Genomic DNA, 21,595 nt, shown 5'->3' with positions numbered 1-21,595 from the left:
CACCTGATTTGGTCAGTGGACACACAAAGCCGACTGCTACAGATTTCGTAGTCAGATGCTTTTCCTTTTTTAACTTCTCTTCATCAGCTGAAGCTCTCTGATTAATTGAAGATTATTTTTGCAATAAAAAGGTAATTTAGAAAAGCCATTTTTCCTTTTTAGATGATAAATGTATGAGGAAAGCATACATGCATGTCAGTTGGGTGATTGGTCTTAGCTGTGTGTTTCAGTGCAATGTCAAACCGAGGTATGAGACTATGGAAACTGCTTAATGGACACGGGTCTATGCATGTGTGTGTGTTTGTGTTAGGTGATATATGTGAATGATGGGTCTCCTCTTCAGTGTTTGATGAACCCCTGCATCATCTCCAGCGGCAGCGGGAAGATGATGGTGGAGTTTTTCTCAGCGGCGATGGTGTTGAGGGTCTGAAGGTAGCGCAGCTGCAGGGCTGACGGAGACTCAGCAATGACCAGGGAGGCCTCCTTCAGGGCCCGCGATGCATTCATCTCACCCTCTGCAGCTATGACCTACAGAAGAAAAAGAGTGAGGGATGTCAGTCAATCAACCTGTGTGTGAGTAACTTTGCACTCAAACTAACTCATCTCTCTTGCAGTCACTTATGTTACTCTGCAGACAGCTGAGAAGTTTTACTTTCACTGTGTGTTATGTGGACACGTAAACTAAACCACAGTTTCAGTTCACACGTAAAGAAACCAGCGTCTTCTTGCTCTGAGATTCTCCTTAAACAGAAATAAGAGAGGCAGCAGAAACTCCTTACCTTGGCTCTGGCCTCGCGGGTGGCTTCAGCCTCAGCCGCCATGGCTCTCTGGAGCTGAAGGGGCAGCTTGACGTCTTTGATCTCCACTCGCTCCACCTTGATGCCCCAGTCATCTGTAGCATCATCCAGAGTGGACTGAAAGGAGAGACAGACACATGTAGTCAACAATATGTTTTTGACAGAAACTGACCAGTTTCAACTAATGCGGTGACAATTTGCTGTGGTTGAAATTATTTTTTCTTGCGAAGAATGGAATGCAAAAAAGTGACTTTCATGATTAATCGATTAGTTGTTTGGTTTATAAAATGTCAGAAAAAATGGTGAAAAAAGTCAATCATTATTTCCCAAAGCCCAAGCTGACATCCTCAATGTCTTCTATTGTCTTGACCAACAGTCCACAACCCAAAGATATCCAGTATACAATCGCAGAAGACGAAAGAAACAAGAAAACACTGACATTTGAATAGCAGCAATGAAAAATTTGATAATTTTTTTCTCGTTTTGACTTTATAGCTCCTCATCTCTGAAATCAGGATGAACCCCCCCTTTTACTCCTCTTTAAAAGCCAACTTTCTTGCATTTTTCAAATCTGTCCAGCAGATGGAGCTCTACATGGCTTCATGTTTCTCTCACAAGCAAAGATTAATGTTAAGAGCACAGATGCTGTAAAGCTGCAAAAGAAATAAAGGTGATGGCATGTACAGCATCATAGTGCTGCATTATTATAAGGCATATGATGCTGGTAGTTGTGGAAAACAAGCACTAAATAATGATTACATTACTTATATTACCTTTACATGATGAGTATTATGAAGGATGTTTTGTGATGAGCTTCTACATATTAAAGCTCTATCAGCATAGAACAGATTAGTCTTGTTTTATTTAATCAAATCAGACAAACCCTACTACTGTGAAAACAGAAATGAAAGGTATGAGGCCATGCTTTGTGTTGTACGCGTCTGTAATTGCCACCGGTTTTATGTTGATGCTGTGAAATCAAGGCTGTCAATGCAGCAGCAGAACAATCAATTGTTAACAGGTGCTGGAATTTAAGTGACTTAATCTCTGTTGTATTTGTGTAGTAGCAGCAGAGCTATATCACCTGTGTTATTACTTATATATTTAAACATACAGCATGTTGATGAGCTCTGCTTATCAGTTCTCTCTGTGCCAGTTGATGATGGAAATGCATTTTTCACACTGGTTAACCACACAGGAGGAAGAAGAGGTTGAACCACTTTTCCACTGTACAGCACATTTCACCATTAATTCACACCTACTTAGATGACTAACAATTCTCCGAAACTAAATGAGGGCAAAACAGAAAAAACTTTGGTCCGATCCCACACAGATGCTTCATGCTTTTATTTCTAATAGATTGGACTACCAAAGCAGTCACTTGAAAAACTACAACTCGTTCAAAATTGTACTGCTATACTTTTAACCAAAACAAAGAAGAGTGAGCATATTACTCTGGTTTTAGCTCCACTTCATTGGCTCCAAGTATCTTTTAGAATAGATTTTCAAAGCTCTAAATGGTGTTCGGAGCGGCCTACATGGCAGATTGTTGTTTTACAATCCTTCACAAGCTCTCAGATCATCTACCGCTGGGTTTTTAAATACACACAATTACACATACAAGAAAAACAGGAAGTGCAGCTTTCTTTAATTATGCTCCACAATGATGGAATACTCTACCTAAAGCTATAACAGATGTGGGATATATGACAATTGAAAACATATATATATATCTTTTAATTAGTGTCATTTAAATTCATTTTTACTAAATGTCATTTTTTTTAAAAATTCTATTATTTTATGCTTAATGTTTATTATTTAATTTGTTTACTTGCTGTTGTTTTATTGTACTGTATTTTTAATTTCTCTGTAAAGCACTTTAAGCTATATCCTTTGTATGAACGGTGCTCTATAAATAAAGTTAATCATTATTATTATTATTACTAATCACTGATGAAACCATCCGAATATATGTGTCTAAAATAAATGTTAAAGCAGCGTAGACAGGAAGTAAAAATTAAACAGATGAATAAATAATTGGAATGAAAGGCAGACTAACAGCTGTTCTACGTGGAGCTTTTCTTTATTTACAGCTGATGCACTTTTAACTGCAGTTAGTTAGTTTAGTGCTGACACGCAGCTCAGGTGACAGTTGCATTATGCAGCTGGCGAACCTGGCTGTAAGAGAGGGGGCACATCAGTCCTCCATTCTGTTTTCTGTATGAGTCACTCTGTGATGTCCAAGTATCAGATTATTGCCTACAGTCATTTTTACTGACACTTTATTATGTATTATTAAAAGGGTCCAGCACCCAAAAACAGCACATTTACAAGATCTACTTCTAACTGTCACAGGAACGTAGGACTTAGAACTATAGAAGGATCTGCATCAGTATTCAGCTTTTATTTTCATTTTAGAGATTCAATTTTAGAAAGACAGTCTAATAAAATCAAAGAAAGGGAGATTATTAATATTACCCATATAGAATAAGACTGGTGACATCTATTTAAAAAAAGAGAAAAAGATTGTCCATCAATTTGTGCATATGTAAAAAGTATTGAATGTTTGTTACAATTTTCGGCTGGACTGCAACAACGTTTACTTTGTGAGAGATCAAGAAATCATGAGATCACGCAAGAATCCATCAGGCTTCAAACCGCCAGCGACTCCGACCAATCAGCTTTCTATGAAGATTCTCACGTGATCTCGCAAATCCAGTTGCCCCACAAGGCAAGACGATGACACATAGTTCCCCTTTTTTCAGTATCAGGTTAGAAAAGCAGGATCAGCCTCTCTGAGTTCATGGATTGTGGATTTTAAATTTTTTTTAAAAAGTGTCGATGTCATGTCATTTTAAGCATTTCTATTTTTTGGGTGGGAAATCCAAATCAGTCATGAGATATTAAAACATGCCTGGAGGGGACAGATTTTAAAGAAATGTCTGGGGAAAAAACAGCAACAACTGAGAGTGAATGTGAGCAAGAGGGTTGTATGATGACTTTTTGTAACATGAAGCCTCAAATGACTCTAACCCACATGTTTACAAAAAGCTATTCACAGACCGCTCAATCCGGGGAGTGTGTGATTACTTTCATATGTTAGATTAGAATACAATACCAGCTAACTCTCATGTAGTAATGTACTCTACCTGCATGCTGTGTGCAATTTCTTCGCGGTCAGACAGGATCTCTGCCAGGTTTTTGGTACCCAGGACATTCCTCAGGGTGGTCTGGGCCAACAAGCGGGTGGCGGCATCTGCGTTAGTGATGTTAGCCACAGCCAGAGTAGCATTCTGGACCCGGTAGTACACCACGCCGTCCACGCTCACTGTCACAGAGTCTTTGGTCAAAACCTGAGAGTGTGCCAGGGAAAGAAAAGGTCAAAAGTTGATGAAAGTGTGAAAGTGATTGTTGATTTGAATTTCTGTGGATGAGCTGTGCGCGTCGTACCTCTTGCGGCGGGATGTCGAAGGTGATGGTGCGCATGTCCACGTTAATAAAGCTGTCGGTGCACGGCAAGATGAAGAACAGCCCTGCGGTGGAATCACAAGAGTGCAATCGGACTTAACAAACACTAAAGTCAGTGTAAACACAATAATGAGGAAGCTTCTCCGCAAATGTTTGAAAACACAGCAGGATGAATGAAGCTCTGGCGGCGGGCCGAGTCGAGCTTTCTTTATAAGACCGCAGCTGTGCCGACGGCAAGGGGGGGTATGGGGGGCTGCGGATATTTGCGGCTTTCGTGAGCTTGTTTCAAGTCACAACGATTGAATTGGAGCATTAGACAATACTTGGCGTGAGTGGATCAGACATGTGCTAGGTGTGCGAGCATTTAGTTGACGTGCACGCCACACCAGTTAGAGAATGGAGTAGAACTGGGCTGCGTTTCCTGTCAGAAAAATTGTTTGTTGAAGTGATGAGACCAACACCCGCGGTTCAGAAAAACCACAGCGGACACCTTGTGATACACCCAAAATTCTCAATAATCATGTCAGTAGTCCTCAGTTGCTCTCACGCAAGACTCTGTAAACCATCCTGTGACGTAAAGGAAAATTCCACTGATGGAAAAAGCTTTGTTGATATTAAAACATCTCTATTTGTGGTAGAAGAGTGAATACAGATGCTAAATATGACCAACACACAAGTCTGTTTCAAACTGGACAGATATATATATGTGGAGAATGGAGCCGTCTGAAGCTGTGGGTTAAGAGGCATCACTGGAAACCGAATGCTGAACTAAACTTTGGCTTTGGCATCTCGGGCTCTTCAGGAATGCAATGTTTGTTGGCAGCAAGCTATTATTACCACGCACTGTCATAAATGGACTCCCCAGGCACTCCGAGGAGTCACATTTTACCATTTTTAGAGGACACCGCCTTGTTTTTAGATCCAGTTAAATCAAAGATGAAGAGACAGTGAGAGAAGGAAATGTATGCAAATTATTACTTGTGGGAGTCTGTTTGTTTTTTTTTTAACAAATACAACTGCCTTTGAAAACATATGTCACATCACTGATTATAGGATGATTAGGAATCCAGACATCGAACAGACACATGTGCAGTAGCGTTGGTTCTATCTATGTAGCATGCAGATTGGTTGAACTGGTTAAATGCTACTTCTACTCTTCAGGCAAGAACACAATGCAAACTCACTCCCCAAATCCCTCCGTAATTATACTGCCCTAATCAAATTCAGATCTCTCCTTGAGACTCACCTTTCAAATCTGCTTTTAATGTTTGATGTGTTCTTTTTGTCCCTTTTTTTCCTGCATTACTTTTATTGATTGATTGTTATTTTTTATGAATTTATTCTGTATGGTTTTATTGTTTAAATTGTCTTTATAAATACAATGTTTTTTTTCTGGGGTTTTTTAACATAAACATGTGAAACAACTGGTCCTTTCTAAAATATCTTAATTTAAAAAAAGTTCGTTCACAATGAAGCAGATGTTAAAGAGTTAAAAACCAGAAGCCCAAATTGTGGTTTGGTTTGTTGTTCATAGCAACTGGTATACAAAGTCAAGACAACAATGTGTTTCCACACTGACCCAGAAATTGGGGGACAATCAGCAGCGTTGTTGTGCCAGGAGCTGGTAGGAGTTATTCAGTGTATCACAGAACACGTTTAAAGCTTGTGGTCTAGCAGAGGACATCACTCCTGAATTTATTTATTATTTATATTGGTCACACTTGCAGCTGAATCTAATCACATCAAATGACTCTGGCTGTATTTCACTGTTATGAATGCAAAGTATTTGTGTAATTTAAGACACACTTAAAAACAGATGTTCAAAGTACATTTAAATAAAAGACCTGAGTAAAATGAAGCCAAAATATCTCAATTGACACTCGTAGCTGGCTGCAGTGTAGGTCATACAGTATGCCCCGCCCCGTCCATGTTAACAGATGGGACATGAGCCAAACTATAAAAATCACTTCTTCTTTTTTTTTTTAAATCACCCTTTTTTCTGTTACGTTTGTTTTTAATTAGTTAGTTATTTGATATAAAGAGGGCGTGTGACGTTATGATTGACAATTGTGACAGCCGCTCTCAAACCTCTGTCAGTCGGTGGAATGGCTAAGGGGGCGTGTCCTGTGGGCTTGACCCCACCCAAGCAAGATGGCAGTTTATATATCCTCCATGATGCGGATGGAGTAGAAAAATATGCTGGTGTATGAAATATTACAGACGGTTTCTGACCTGGTCCTTTGGCTCCTCCTCGTAAAAGGCGCCCCAGGCGGAAGATAATGGCTCGCTCGTACTCCTTCACAATCTGTGTGCACAGACAAACCACATTAATCAATTGTCTTTCTCTTATTTGACATATGTCTATATATATATATATATATATGCTGTAATTGGATATAAGGATCTGATTATGGATGCTAATTTTGAAAAGGCACTGAGCAATTAACCTGCTCAATGCAATGCATACAAAGCTTCTAAAGGCTTTTAAATAAATATATGTGATATATTGGATTAGTCTGCAGCACTAAGTGTCAAATTTCACTGAATAAAGACAGTAGGTCATTCTCAGTAATCCACTCTACAATACCAGGGAGCTTTGCTTGTAAAGTGGTGAATAAACAGTGGAATAGACCAGCAGCTCACCTTGATGCACATCCATATGGAGATGGGCAGGGTAACCAGCATGAGAAGGATGGAGAACGCCACCAACAGCCAGCCACACAAGCCAATGCTCGTGTCCGCATTCTCCAAGGCTGGGGAGAGAAAGACAAATACATTGAAATAGATTCAACTGGTTCGAATCAGTGGGAAAACTTTCATGTATACTGAATTCCGGTCATATTTCTTCTAATCATGGCATGCATCAGAGCAGCTTGAGCTCTGAATGCCCGCCACCTTTTTGTAAATATGTGGTTAGTTGGGTTTTAGATCTGCACCCACATGCACATCCTCTGCCCTACTCTTTTAGTCATTTTGTTAGCTGGGCCTGCCACAAACCAGTCCTATAACAGCGTTTGTGCAATCATGCATGGGTGAGTGATAAAGTTAGTTTTCCCTGTTGGCCGCTGCACTTTCAAAATAAAATCGGCAAGAGACAATGGAAGCGGAGGACATGTAAAATTAAACAGCCATGTACCAGCATCTCTACAGTTTTCTCCACCTTCCAGTGTGACTAACTGTCCAGTTGACAACTGGCAGGAAACACATTCTGGAGTGCGTTTGGATTTTTATAACTTAACTAACACCAGGATGCAAGGTTTTTATTCCTCTGACACTTTGAAATCACAAATGTTGAACAGCAGTATTAAAACATGAGTCTTACAGGTAACACATGTTAGCACGCAGGCTGTTATATTAGCTTAGTGTGGGACGGCTGCTCTGGTGCGCTTGGGTTAAGGTTAGCTGTAACTCTAGTAAATAGGTGGAGATAAGACTCCTGGATAACCAACCAAAATGCTGTCAAAACATTCATTTCCACAACAACTTGCATGATTCTCTACCTAGAAAGATGCAGAAATAGGAAGCATGGACACACAAGGGAGAGCACACAGTTAAAGAACCCCAAATAAAAACATACTCAATGCAGAGGGAAAAAAGAGAGAGATCTACATAGTGAAACAGTGACATGAACGAGCAGGGGGATTTAACAGATAAGTCATTTGAATAGTTAAAATTAGAATTACAATATCTTCCATTTCAAATCAAACATCCTAAGATATGAATGGAAAGTTGTTTTGTTTTTGTTTTTTTTTAATTTAAACCATTTTTTTTTGTTTTTTTAAATTTAAACCATTTAAATTAACCATTTTAAATTTAAACCATGCTTAACCATGACATGATGTGATATGCTACTTCAGTACAGGGAGCACTACAGAAAGCTGCAGATTAACACTAGCACTGACTATACCTGCAAGAACATAACCACCATTTCACACCCTGACCATAAAGTAGGTTTGACCTAGTTTTCTTAAGGCATAAAATATGTTTGCAAAGCTTTTGTATTAGATTTGACCATTTCAAACCTTTTTCTTTCAGTTTGGAAACATGGCATGATATACATCCCATAAAACACTGGTGGTCACATGATCAGCCATGACTGCAGTGTTTATTTCAGTCAAAACTTGATGACGTATTATTCATTTTATATTATAAGTGAAGCACTTCGTAACACTGTTTCAGAAAGTGCTATATAAATAAAGGTTGTTATTATATTATTATTGTTGACATGCAACTATTCAGCGGTTGAGATCCATACCTTCATCATCAAGAAAATCATGCGTGCTTGGACCTACAGACAAGGTTAGAGGTCAAAACACCATTGCATGACTTCCTGTAATGTTATAATTATTAAATAACAATAGTGCAAGGTCAACATTTAGTAACTGATGCTGCCATGTCTGTCGGCTTGGTTAATGCCAGTTCCACATAAAATTAAGAGCAAAATCCATACATCACTGAAATAATCAATACTGATTTTACTAAAAGATTGGGAACTGGGCCAGGTATCATGAAGTGAGATTAGTAGGATAGCAAACTATCTTTGGGCTTAACTCAGGTTTTCCTGTATCATGAAGCTGATAATGAGGCTGGCTCACTTTTGACCAGGATAAATCACCACGGTAACTTATACTGAACAGGTAACTTGCAACGGAGCAGGTAAACTGCAGGGAATCAGATCACAACCTGTCGACACCTCAACCACTGACCTATCAGATTACTGGAAAAAAATGAGTCATCATTCGTACGGGATCCTGAAATGGACAAAAGTCCTGAGATTAGAGTAAAGTGAAAAGTAAAAAAGTGCAATATATTTCTATAACTTTCTATAGGTTATTGTTCCTGGCTTTCTCTTTGCACTCAGAACAGAGATTCTAACAAATGAGAGATTGTTTTCGGCACTACATGTAATGACGATTTTAGCTGCATTTTAACTGTGCAAAGTTTATTTTATCCCCCAAGTGATAGCTGACAGTGTGGATGATTTTACACTCTGATTCCATCACTGCAGACAGAGGGGTTTTTACTCTGCATACTTCCCAGTCCCCAAGAAGATGACAGATGTCAGTCCCATTTTGGATCTCCGCATTCTGAACCAATGTGAAAGACGTAACACATGCTAACCATCAAGAGATTGATGGAATTTGTTCAACCAGGTAACTGGTTCACCACCACTGACCTGAAAGATGCTTATTTTCACATTGAGGTGGTGACGATACACAGGAAGTGTCTGCGTTTTGTCTTGCAGGGGATAAGCTACAAGTACAATAGGCTACCGTTTGGCTACTCTCTGGCTCCTCATACATTCAGTCAGTATGTGGATGTGGTGCCACTGGGAGTTAGGCCTGACTTGGCCAGTGTGCAAGGTGTTCTGTCTGAACCCAAATGGACTACCTTTTAGCAGGCAGACTGTGACTGTTGATTATATATGCACAGCCACGTGTTGGTCTTTCTACGCCCTGCTTGTTTTATCTCTTGACAGGCTCGTTTTCCTAGTCTGTGTTTGTCGGTGCAACTCAGGACTTGTGAAAAGGGTGGCGTGAATGTCAGCTGTGGTACACGCAATTATACGTTCTCCTGTGATCCAAAATGTCAATGAGATGTACTGGGTTTATGTTGAATGGCCTGTGACCCCTGTGAGGTTAGGCCACAGTTTCACCCGGCTCATGTTCATGTTAACTAACCCGGACCCTTTACTGTTCCACTTAAGCATCTTGTAGTAGTAGGAAGGCCGTGGTGACAAACCTACAGCCGGTCGGGCTCAGTCAGGTAGTCTGATACCATGTTGGGGCAAGGTGAACATTCATTGGTTTCAATTGAGTCCAGTAGAGGGCTCCATCTGTGTTTACAAAATAAGGGTGTGGTCTAAATCCTGCCCACAACCTTACTAAGGCCAAGAGGTCTGCTAAATCTGTGGATTCTTATTAAAAGGCAGCTAAAGACACATCTATTTAGATTTGCATTTGAGTAATTTGCATGCACCTTAAGTCTGCACCTTAAGTATTCATTGTGTATTTTTATTGAGTATTATTTTAAATGTTTTTTTATTTTGTACTTAACGTGGGTCATTTAATCCTTTATGCTTTATATATTGTATGTACATATGTACAATGCTCTTCTAAAGCACTCAGTGACCGTGGAAAGCGCTACACAAATTCATGTTACTTAACGTTATTTATAAATCGACGTAAACCGACGTAACGTGACTGAGTACGAGTCAAAATCAGCTTGAGGATGAAACAAAAACATTAGCTCGTTTATCGACCCTAGCGTCACGTTTACTGGGACTTTTACACACAATTAACATACAAATATAAGCTAACACTAGTTTATGTGTTATCGTAATTGTAGAGGTCAATTACTTTAACATTACTCTCTTTGTTAATGTCACAATGAGTAAGTTGTGACGCCATGTGTGCCATTAATTAATATGTTAGCTTAGCATTGTTATAAAATATTGAGCTAGCATATTCATGAAGACAGCAGTCGTTACCTTGTTGACGCTCTCGTCTTTTTGACTCTTTCATTGCGGAGTCTTCGTCCATAGTAAACGCTGTAATGTGAAGGTAGTAGAGATAGTCGCTGTGTTGAAGGTGCTGAAACCACAGAGGCCGTGTGTCCGTTACTCTGCTGGGTCGTGGGTTTGTTTTACCTTGTGACTGGACTTGTAGGCGCGGTGACGCAGTGAGTAGACGCAGCCTTTCAAAATAAACGACTCATTTTACAGCGCTAGAAATATATAGTTTTATTTTTAAATGCAGTCTCAGTATTTTATATTGTGCATTTCCTAAACATCACAATTCACGAACTAATGAGTACCTAAGGATTCAGATGTACTATGCTCTTATAATAACAATGCATTTGGAGTGTTGTTGTTGTGTCTTAATAAAGAAGCACTTACAGCAAATGAAGGAGCCACAATAACTGAAAACAAAAATGCCCCCCCTCTTCTCTCCACAAACGAAAAGGCAATCACCAAAAACACTGAGCTCAGTGGTTGGAGCTTTAGTATGTGTTTAAAAAAAGTTGAGATAACGTGCAGCAGACTACACTAGACACTAGACTAGGCACTAACATGGTGGTCTAGGGTGGGGTTAGTTAGGGCCTCAGAGGTCCAATTTTCAAGGCTTCCCCAGATGCCATTTGTGAAGTGGCAATAAAGCAGTCTTCTCAGTGTGGCAGCTGCTATCTAAATTAGCCAGCACTTTAAAGCAGCTTATTTCAGCTGGCTATTTATAGGCAACAGTGCTGGATTAGTTCACAGCTGAAAGCAGCCTCCATTCTTCCCCTCCATATTAACTTTCTGTTGTAATTCTGTCCATAAGTGCAAACCAGACATGTTCAGCATTCAGCTGCATGACAGCTGAACATGAGATTGTCTACTGTGCCAATGCTCAGACAATTTCTTACCACATTGTGCCTGCAACCTGTCACATGCATTTTCCTGATCAACAAATCTGGTTAAAAAAATTAAAATCTGAAGTCAGACTAATACACAAAAGTGTATTAGTGTATACTACTATTACAACTAATTTAACCAATAGTCACTATACTGGATTTTCATTCAAATACACTGTCTGGGGGGGTGGTCCAAATTAACCTGCCTACAAGTCACATTACAGGGCAGATTTTGCACATGAAACACTAGTCACGCCTTTATCTGCTTATAATTATCATACTTTCTAGATTATGTACAGCATCTCTTTATTTAGTTAATCCTCATATCATAATCATGTGGTTCGCTTTGCATTGTTTTCTTTCATTCACTTTCTTTTTTGCAATGCAACTTAAACCTTATCATAAGTGACATGTAGAATCATTTTGTTGAGAGTATAAAGAAATGTTAAGGCATCCAAACTCTATTTTTTCTTTTGTCTGTTGCTTTAATTGAAAACAGACTGTGCAAATTTGACAAATTAGGTATTTTCAAGCACACAAACAGGCCAAATAATGTAATTTAAATCACTAGATATTCCCACATCACATGCAAAAATGATGGAGATAATGAGAATTATGTAATACAGTAGAAATTGAACAGGTTTTCAGTGTATGGATCAATTGGATTATTGCTACAGTGCCTTTTTTGAACCTCTCTATATTTGTGACAGACCCGGTGGTTGAGTTCAGGTGGTGGACTGCACAGAAAATCCAAGCAATTCCAGTAAGTGATTATCCTGGCAAAGGGACGGTGGCTATGCATGTTGGAGAGGTCTAGAGCTCCATCCCATCTAATCCTCTTTTAATTAGGGTGAGGGAAAATGCGGGACCTCTCCTGGATTATTCACAGCACATTGACAAAGCACCAAGCTGGGACCAGTGTACAGAACTGGTGACCAGTGTGGCCAGTTAAGCACAGTAAGGACCCTCTCAAACGTGAAAAAATGCTCTTCCATCTCCCTGCTGCTACCTGGATTTTGGCCTCCCTGCCTTTAAAACCAAAGTGTCTCTGGTCTCTGGTGAACTGGGAGGATCAGTTACAGCATATGATTCGCTCATTTCCAATCCTTCCCCCATTTTTCACTCTCACTTGATAGGGTACTGTATCCGTGGTCACACTTGCTCCCTATTATCCACCCTTTTTGCTAATCCTACAGGGTACTTTGCCCTCCTCGTTATCTCTCTCCATCTCTAACTTCACGCTCTGTCTGTCTATTTCTCCATCCCTCCTTCTTTCTTTGGACAATAATAGAGGCTCAGCCTCATGCTAAAAGGGATTGAGGTGAACAAAAGAATCAATTAAGAGCCAAATAGTCTATGTTGGCCACTCTGATCTTTGAAAAATGTACAAATACGGGTTAGCACAAGCCAGTTTATTGTATCACAGTACAAAGACATACAATCAGTACTAGATTACATGTTATTACTGTACAGTGTTTCACATCTATGTGCAGAGGAATCTAATTGAAAGTGGCACTTGTAAAAATATATTAATTCCAAGTTAAATCCAAAATGTATGTTTTCCTGTAATATTTCTTTTAAAAAAAGACAATTTTGGGCTCACAGATTTGCTCAAAGAACATCAACTGAGCATATATAATCGAATCACTGGTGCTAATCTGAGAATAAATAACATTTAAGTCTGCAAATGTGAAGTCTGCCTATTTTCTGTTAAAATCTTGATTGGAGCAGTTGATGTCTGGTGACCACTAGAGGTCATTGAGGTGGTTTCAGTGAGCTCTGTGCCTGTGGTGTAACTATCTGCAGACAACAGCACTGAGCAGTGAGTAAACACAACTGATCCGGTGTAATTAAACAAGTCTAATGACTCATTGGCCATTTACTCACTGACAGAAGCAGTTGCATCCTATTTATTTTACAGTCTGAGGAATCCGGCTCCTGTTATTTGGAAATCTGACAGCAACAGACTGACAGCAGGGATGTGATGTTTGTTTGATATGTTATGTGAGAGCTGTTCATACTACCTCATGTGTTTATCACTCTATTTATTTGTAGTTGTGCATCAAACAATACTACACATGGTATAAGATGTATCACTTCTTGATGCAGTGAAAATGTTTGTGGATTGATAACATGACTAAACAGTCAACATGTGAATTCATCATTTCGTCATGAATAATAAATTTAGTGTCTAAGCCAGTAAGTAACAAATACAGCACACTGTGTGACCTTGTACGAACCAGCTGTTTATTTCCCTGCCAGGCCATCAGTTGTCATTTTGAGTATTTCAATGCAGCAGTGATATGTCGCATTTGTCAATATTTCACCATCTCACCGTGGTATTATGAATGGCACAGAAATGAGTGAACAATGAGTGGTGTTGCTTCAATAGCATGAGATCTGGAGGTTCTGATTCATCATTCAACTAAGTTTCAGCAAAACTGAGCATGGTTCATCAACCTGAAATTGAAAATTTGATAATTGATGAATATTGAAAGAATGTCGACTAACAGATGGACGCTTGCCTCAGAGCCATGCAGGCCTCACCGGAGACATTCAGCATCTGTGACACATCCACACTGAAACATCAAGGTTTGATTGTTGTAACACACATTTTACTGGCTGATCACTCGGTGAGCAAATTATGTTTGTTGTGACTGACTGAGGTTTGACTGAAATCATCCATCAGGGCATACTGCATGTTGTACTCACACAAACCCATATCAGCAATGGGATTTATACTCAATTGGCACAACATTAGCATACCTTTTAAAATTGTATGTATATATTTGATATGTTTTAGAATACTTTAATAACTATGATGATGTTCATATTTTATTAAATAAACTTTTACACAATAATGAGATAATCAGTTCAATGTATAATAGCTTCTCATATATAAACACCTCAAATTACTTCTAATATACAGTAGTTGATACTTAGAGAATTTTTTGTCATAAATAGAACTTATTATCTCATATAATAAGATGTTTTATACTCATATGAGATAATAATGAAATTGGCTATTCTGTTATACTTGCCTTACTTTTTTATATAATTATGATACACATAGGCTTTTGAAGTGATCCTAATTTTAATCATGCATAATTATATCTTTTATAATATCAGTTTGCACATCACATCAAATGGTACAGTGAATAGCAGTTATATAAAACAAACATTTTCACCCTGTTCTCCCTCACATTATCAAATCCCTATGAACTGAATACAGACATAAATAATATGAATAATAATCAATTAATAATAATAAAATAAAGGGTGTTTCTCAGATGAATGTACATGTAATGATCACATTGCTACCCTACTCCCTTTAGAGTTCCTTACTGTTGAAGCAGATATTATAATATCATGTCATGTACATTAAATGTCTCCAGATATCAACAAGAACATTTTGTTTATGTCTAACAGTATGTGTTATCTTTTCCATCGACATGTCTGCAATTCATTCAATTTCACTTTCACACATTATCATAAATACTGGTACAGTGCCCCTCTTGCCTCTTTACACTAGATACAAGTATCAGGAATGTTTCCATTAAACTTATACAAATTAACAGGAGTTATGTATGTACACACCGGCCATTTATACTGTATAGAGTTCAGGTTACTTCAAGCTTGCTTGGACACCTAATTATCTATTTATTCAATGTTTATTTTTATAAGTGCATAGTGTGGACCACTGCCACATATCACAGCAGTTATAGCCTAAGAAAGTTTGCTGTCTCTAGATAGGCCTTCATATAAATAATAGACAACACAACAGGTGAACAGAACAATACAAAAATGTCTAATGTTACAATGAAAATACCATAAACATTTTAGAAGTTCCTCGTCATCTGTAACCAGACAACTGATCTCTCTTTAGAAACAGCTTTGACTTTATTTTAAAAGGATCGTAGTCATGATCTGTTTTGAGCTCTGTTGAGGAGATTGACACATATTTACAGTGCTGAGTCTCTCCATAGTTATGAGATTTCAAATCATGCAGTTATACATTTTAAATACGGTGACAGCTGGGTGGAAACGTTTTCTACCAGATATATAACTGCATCATCTGCATACATCTGAAAACTTCAATCCATGATTAAGGCATATTATTTATATATTAACTGAAGACAAAGGGGTAAAAGATGTCTGCCTGTGTGTGTAAGTGTTTTTTTTAGGAATAAAACTGAGAAATGGTCTTGTTTAATGCTAATTTTCCTCAAAACCTCACGTCTGTTGCGTTGCGCCATTATCAGACTGATGTTGTTTGGTCTCATATCAGCATTAAAAAACATTCTATGAGCTGATGTTACATGAAGTCCTGAAATCTCCCTGGACTAGAGAAATGCCTCTTTATACTTTAGAAATAACTCACAGCAGTGAAAATAGGAGATGTGAGTGAAATTATTAAACATTTGGTGCTCCCTACTGATAATGGTAAAAAGTCAATATGGTAGAGAGAGTATCTGTGCATCATAAGCCCAAATTGTTCCTCTGATTCTGGCATACCTGATATGCAAAATCTAAGCCTGGAGTTTATATGCTTGTTGTGATCAAAAAGAAGGAAAACAAAGCTGTTAAATTCTCTGAGCAGAGCGATGTTGCATTCAGGAGCGGTACATTTCTATCACTATGAATATGAAGCTCTTAGTAGTGGATAATTCTCAGTATCACTCAGTCAGCTTCTCAGTACATTAACATCAGACAGGATCATTAAAGCAGAGGAGGGCTGTAGTGAAGCGGCTGGTATCAGAGTGGACAAACCTCAATGAACTTCAGCTCTTCCTGCCTCACAGCCTGTAACACTGGGTGGCAGTGTGTCCCTCTAAACAAAAGGATTTCACCTTGAGTCTCCAGCAGAGGATCTCAGTCTGAGAGAGAGGAGTCTCTTGGGTTATTTTAGAGGACACTGTGTCTAGCTCTGACCAGTCTGAAGCTGAATATAGCTAAGATATCCTAAAAATAATAACTTACCCACGGCCTTAATCGTGTTTCTCACTTCTATTTCTCCAAGATAACAATCAAATGTGTTAAAATGAACTTGCTGTTTTTGTCTATCCTCATGATGTACTGTGGATTCTAAATGAAGTGAGCGACTGTTTAAATTCAGTGACTGTCAAGTTTTGATTGCTGGAATCTATCAGCAAACATTATGTCATGAAAAAAGCCAGTTGTTAAGGAATAAATGACAAATTCTTGCTAACAGATGTTTGTACTACTAAAACACTTTTTGTAAAGCTCACACTAAATCTTTTTATATTGACTATGGGGGGAAAAAATCTCATTGTCATTGTTATATTTTCATTTGTTTTCTTTTTCTAAATCATTCTTCTTGAAAGAGTTCATATAAAACACTTTTTTAAACCTTATAACCGTAATAATGTTTGACATTTAAAACTAATTCAACCAAACTACATCAATAATAACTCCAAGCACCTTTACATTTTAATATTTAACCCTAAAACTGAAGTAAAGATCATGTTAGTGGTTACTTTTAATATCTTTTTTTAAAATTTGGAATTACATTTTATTATAAAAAACAAAACCATAAAGTAATTTCAAAGGTAGGCTAATCTCTCAAATAGATGTCGTTCTGCTTACAGTTTCCATCCAATGAGATCTTCCATATAAGCAGTGTATTATATTGAGATTGACAGTCCCAGTCTGAGGGATTTATCAACTTCGCATCAAGGAGCAAGTAGGGTCAATTATAAAATCACACTATATATTTTTTTTCTTTTCGGTTTTGTTCTGGGCCCGGCTCCACAGAATGAAATGCAACATGTAAGAAAAAAAAAATCTATTTGCATTATTATATATAATACCAGATTATCCTGGAAACGTCTGTAGGAACTGTGAATAAGCCTCCAACGTATGATTTTACTCCAAAAGTTCACAGTGAAGATGGAGGTCATAGAGGTCACGGCGAAGATAAGCTGAGAACTTGTAAATCCTGTCAATCTGTTTTCAAATTACTGCAGTAACAGCATGCGAGGTGTTGTTTCCGTGTATTATGGTAATGTAATAGCTGAGGCAGGCCTTGGTCTGCAGCTCCTGTTTGTTCGCAGGTACCTCGCTCGCTGCGTTTGGCATTCTGCTCCACTTCTCCCACTGAAATGAGTTCTCTCTCTCCCTCTAAACTTACAGAGGATGCGGCGCCCACACAGCTGTTCTCCCCTGAGCTGGCGTACATAAAACATAAAAGGCGAGCCTATATGAAAAATGCACAGAGCGCTGGAATATAATGTGCTTGATACCCTGCTGCTGTCGGGCAGGAGAGAGATAAAGAGAGAGGCCTGCCCTGGATAGATTCCTTTTCTCCAGAATTCGTTTGACTGCTGGCTTGGATGGCTGCCTGTGCAAACATTTACTCACTGCGCTCAATCCGTGGATCACATTACAAAGATTGATTGTTCACTTGCCTCTCACCCTCCACTGTTTCATTGGCCAATATGAAATCAAATGGGATTCTTGAAAGAGGAGAATCTTAGGGGTAGAGTTGTTATGCACGGAATAAGTGACTGTGCTTCTCAAGGCAGACGTGAACAAGCCCAATGTGTGTGTGTGTGTGTGTGTGTGTGTGTGTGTGTGTTTCGAGCAAATTCCTCCCATTGTTCTTGTGTATTCGAGATGAATTGAAATGCCGAGTGCCTGGCAGTGAAAACAAATCAAAATGATTGTTACAGTTGAAAGAGTGGCACATTTCGCCGTGTTCCTCCCCCCTCGTATCGCCATGTAAAGTAGCCGAGCTTCCGTGTGAACTTGCAAGGCAATTAATTCAAGACACACAGGTGCCTCGCTACCTACCGCCGTGTAATTGCAAAGTTCACAAAAGCGAAATTAAACAAGGGAAACGGGCGGGATTGCGTTCGCTCTCTTTGGAGAATTTGTAGTCCAATTAAAGCTCAGTAGGTTTGAGCTGCGGTGGCGCAGACACTGCATCCCGTGGTCGTGCCAAACCTCGGCTCATAATCATCATTTCAGCTCAAGCAATTGCCAAATATTTACTCAGTTGTTTTTAGGGCCCTCTGGGTACTGTATCAAGAAGCCTAACTAAGAAAACAATTGTTCAGGAGGCAGAGCGAGGAGTGAAAACTCCTAACGAAACAATGTGAAAAAAAAAAGCCTCCAGTCCCTCGGTGAGCCACCAGATCGAAACAGACATTACTCTCAGTTCAAGGTGACCCACAGCTTTTACCCCAGTCTTTTCCGACCAACTAAACCAGCCAAAGTGAATCAAATCTATAACATGGAATTCTGTGCAGCAGGCGGAGGCGCTCTCCTCGTGTTTTAATCAATAAAAAAAGTGAATGTGAGTGGAAAAAAATGAGCGACGCTGCCCGCCGCTGTGTCAGAACAGCTCAAGTGGAAGTAAAGTGCCAAGATCAGGTGCTTTGACCCTGGGGACAAAGGGTCAGCACATGGGACGCTGGGCTTTCTCCTCAGCTAACCTGCTTTCAAAATAACCAAACTGCTCCCGGAGACCCCGAGCAACAGCAGATTAGCCCCCCTCTGCTGCATCTCGTCCTCTCCTGCCAACACACTCACGCTCTCTTTTCCATTTCCCCTCGGTGTCTTCCTCCCCATCATCATTTTTTCCTTCCCCTCCCCTCCTCTCCTCTCCCACTCTCTCTTTCTCCCTCTCTCTATCTCGCCCCCTCACATCGTTAGCATTTAGATAGTTGAGAGCAGAGGAGCTTGGGTAATAGGCTTTTCCCTTCCCTCCATCCCTTCTCTTTCCCCTCTTGCTCAAATCAGCTGAAGTAAGAGGGATTAAATCAAAAGAACAACAATGATGATGAGAGCGACTGCGAGGGAGAGAAAGGGAGAATCGAGGGGGGGGGGGCGATGGGGGTGGTGGTGCATAACGCTTGATCGGCTGTGAGCTCATTAACCCGGGCCTTGACAGAATTGATGTTAGAGGTGATTGGAGATTATCACATTTAGGAGATACTTCATCCCCTTATCTCTCTCAGCTCCCCCCCTCCTTCCTCCTCCTCCTCCTCCCTCTCACTCTTCTTTTTTCTCTCCTCCTCCTCCTCCTCCACGGTTCCTTTTCTCTCGATTTCATCCAGGTCAGCTGTCCCCGGTTCGATTCCCCAGGTGCAAGGAGGGGGCCTGGCAGATACCATCAACACCAGCTCCTGTGTCTGCTTGATCTCCTAATTCTGCTTCATTTAAACTTCATCAACTGTTCCACTGGACCGGAAGCGGAGAAGAATGAAAACAGCTTGTGTGGAAACAGCTTTTTCTCCCTCGCTCCTCTTTTGTTGTGTGATCTGATATGATATCCCCAAAGCTGCCGCAGCAACCCCGACCAACGCCCACACACACACACACACGCACGCACACACACACACACATACACCACCACCCCTCATGAAATGCACACTCTTGCACATGCAAAGACACCTGCGCTGTAAAAAATGTCCACCCCTGATCAAATCTAAAGTCCAGAAAGTTGTGTTTTCTTAAAGTGAGTCCATGAATTCTGTCAGTGAAGGTCAGCATGTTCCAAGAAACAAGGCAGAACAAGGAAGAGTGATACACCAAAGTAGAGAAAAGGTACTATTGATTTTAATTAGCCAGTCATTTACCATGGTTTTGATAAGCGTCATTAAATCATTTATTATTATTTGGCTCAAACTCAAATGTGAAAATGTATTGCTTTCTCCTATTTTACCATTTTGGACTGTTGGTCAGAAAAAACAAGTAATGTAATGTATTATTTTATAGATGAAAATGATGACTCATCAAAAAATGAGACCAATTACTAATGACAATAATTGTTAATGGTAGCTAAAAAAATCAAATAAAGTTGAATTATACTGAAAACACATTAAAAATGAGTTAATTGACTGCATTGGTAACTTATATTTTGAAGCTTTTTAAAAAAGGTAATTCTGATTTATTACAACTTGGGCCTTGCTTTTATTGGCTCGTCCACCATCGGTTTTAAGACTGTACTCGCCGAAATAGCTGAAATCCGGAAACACTGTGACATTGCTACAGCAAAGTCCAACAGAGGTTATTAAAAAAAAAAAAAGCCAACATTTCAGCCAGTTTTTGAAACCACTTTGAGAGCACCTGCAATGTCATTTACAATGAAGAGTTTGGGTAATAATTTTAAAGTTGGCCTATTTTATCTTCCATACAAGTTTGTCTAACCTGGCTGTTTGATCATTTCCTAATGTTTCCTAATCCATCTGACTTGTTTTTAGTCATGTCTCTGCACTCCAAGATGAACTATTATCTCAGTAAGTTAAGTAAATTATGACCATAACTACAAAAACATGACCCAAGTTGTAATAAACTAGGTTGGAACAGTACATAAAAATGACCTGGTAAGATGGAGTGCTTTTTACAGTGTGTCACTACCACGACCCCACAAACTCAGACACACACACACACACACACACACACACAGATTGGGAAAAGTCACTAATCCTGCATGCCATGGACGCCGTGCACACCCCTCCCTCCTCCCTTCACACTGGGAAATTTAGCGTGCCCCCTCGGCTGAGGCAGAAAATGAGATTACTGTATTTAAATGACTATGGTAATGGCGAGCATGCTGCCGGGCCCCTGTAGGATAAAGGATTTCTCCCGTGCTCATTGTTAGCAGTTTTGCAAAGTACCATCGTCCTGCTCCGGCTCACAATGGGGATGTCATTTAAAAGACATTTCTCTTTTCATTTTCGCCCCCGCCTCCCCTCAGTTCCACCGTCAGCCCAGTGTACCAGTCCCCAGGAGGGCCCGTGTCTGAGTATGTGTGTGTGCGTCAACCTTTCCCAACCCACCGGTCCAGACATAAGGTGAATATTCTTCATTCAAAGGCGCACTAGAGTGATTGGACACGGTCAGTCTGTTTTGGAAGACATAATCCAATCTATGTTTGTAATGAAGTGTACTCTCTGAGGACTTCCACC

The 21,595-nt window shown here is 39.6% G+C and overlaps 1 protein-coding gene across 2 annotated transcripts; it reads right to left on the bottom strand.

The window, feature by feature from the left end:
* Positions 1–282: 282 nt before the first annotated feature.
* stom (stomatin) lies at positions 283–10,889 on the bottom strand. 2 transcript variants are annotated; one of them, XM_053340487.1, is made up of 8 exons: positions 10,756–10,889; positions 8,521–8,553; positions 6,909–7,018; positions 6,498–6,570; positions 4,248–4,330; positions 3,947–4,150; positions 780–914; positions 283–528 (listed from the first exon to the last, which is right to left on the bottom strand). In XM_053340487.1, exons 1-8 carry the CDS (start codon positions 10,805–10,807, stop codon positions 340–342), a joined length of 879 nt encoding a protein of 292 aa, XP_053196462.1. In that variant the 5' UTR covers positions 10,808–10,889; the 3' UTR covers positions 283–339. The 2 variants fall into 2 exon arrangements, with proteins under 2 accessions (XP_053196462.1, XP_053196463.1); XM_053340488.1 differs by lacking the exon at positions 8,521–8,553.
* Positions 10,890–21,595: the final 10,706 nt, after the last annotated feature.

The sequence above is a fragment of the Scomber japonicus genome, chromosome 19, assembly GCF_027409825.1.
Source record: "Scomber japonicus isolate fScoJap1 chromosome 19, fScoJap1.pri, whole genome shotgun sequence".
NCBI classification, from domain to species: Eukaryota; Metazoa; Chordata; class Actinopteri; order Scombriformes; family Scombridae; genus Scomber; species Scomber japonicus.
This window is presented reverse-complemented; position numbering and strand designations above follow the sequence as displayed.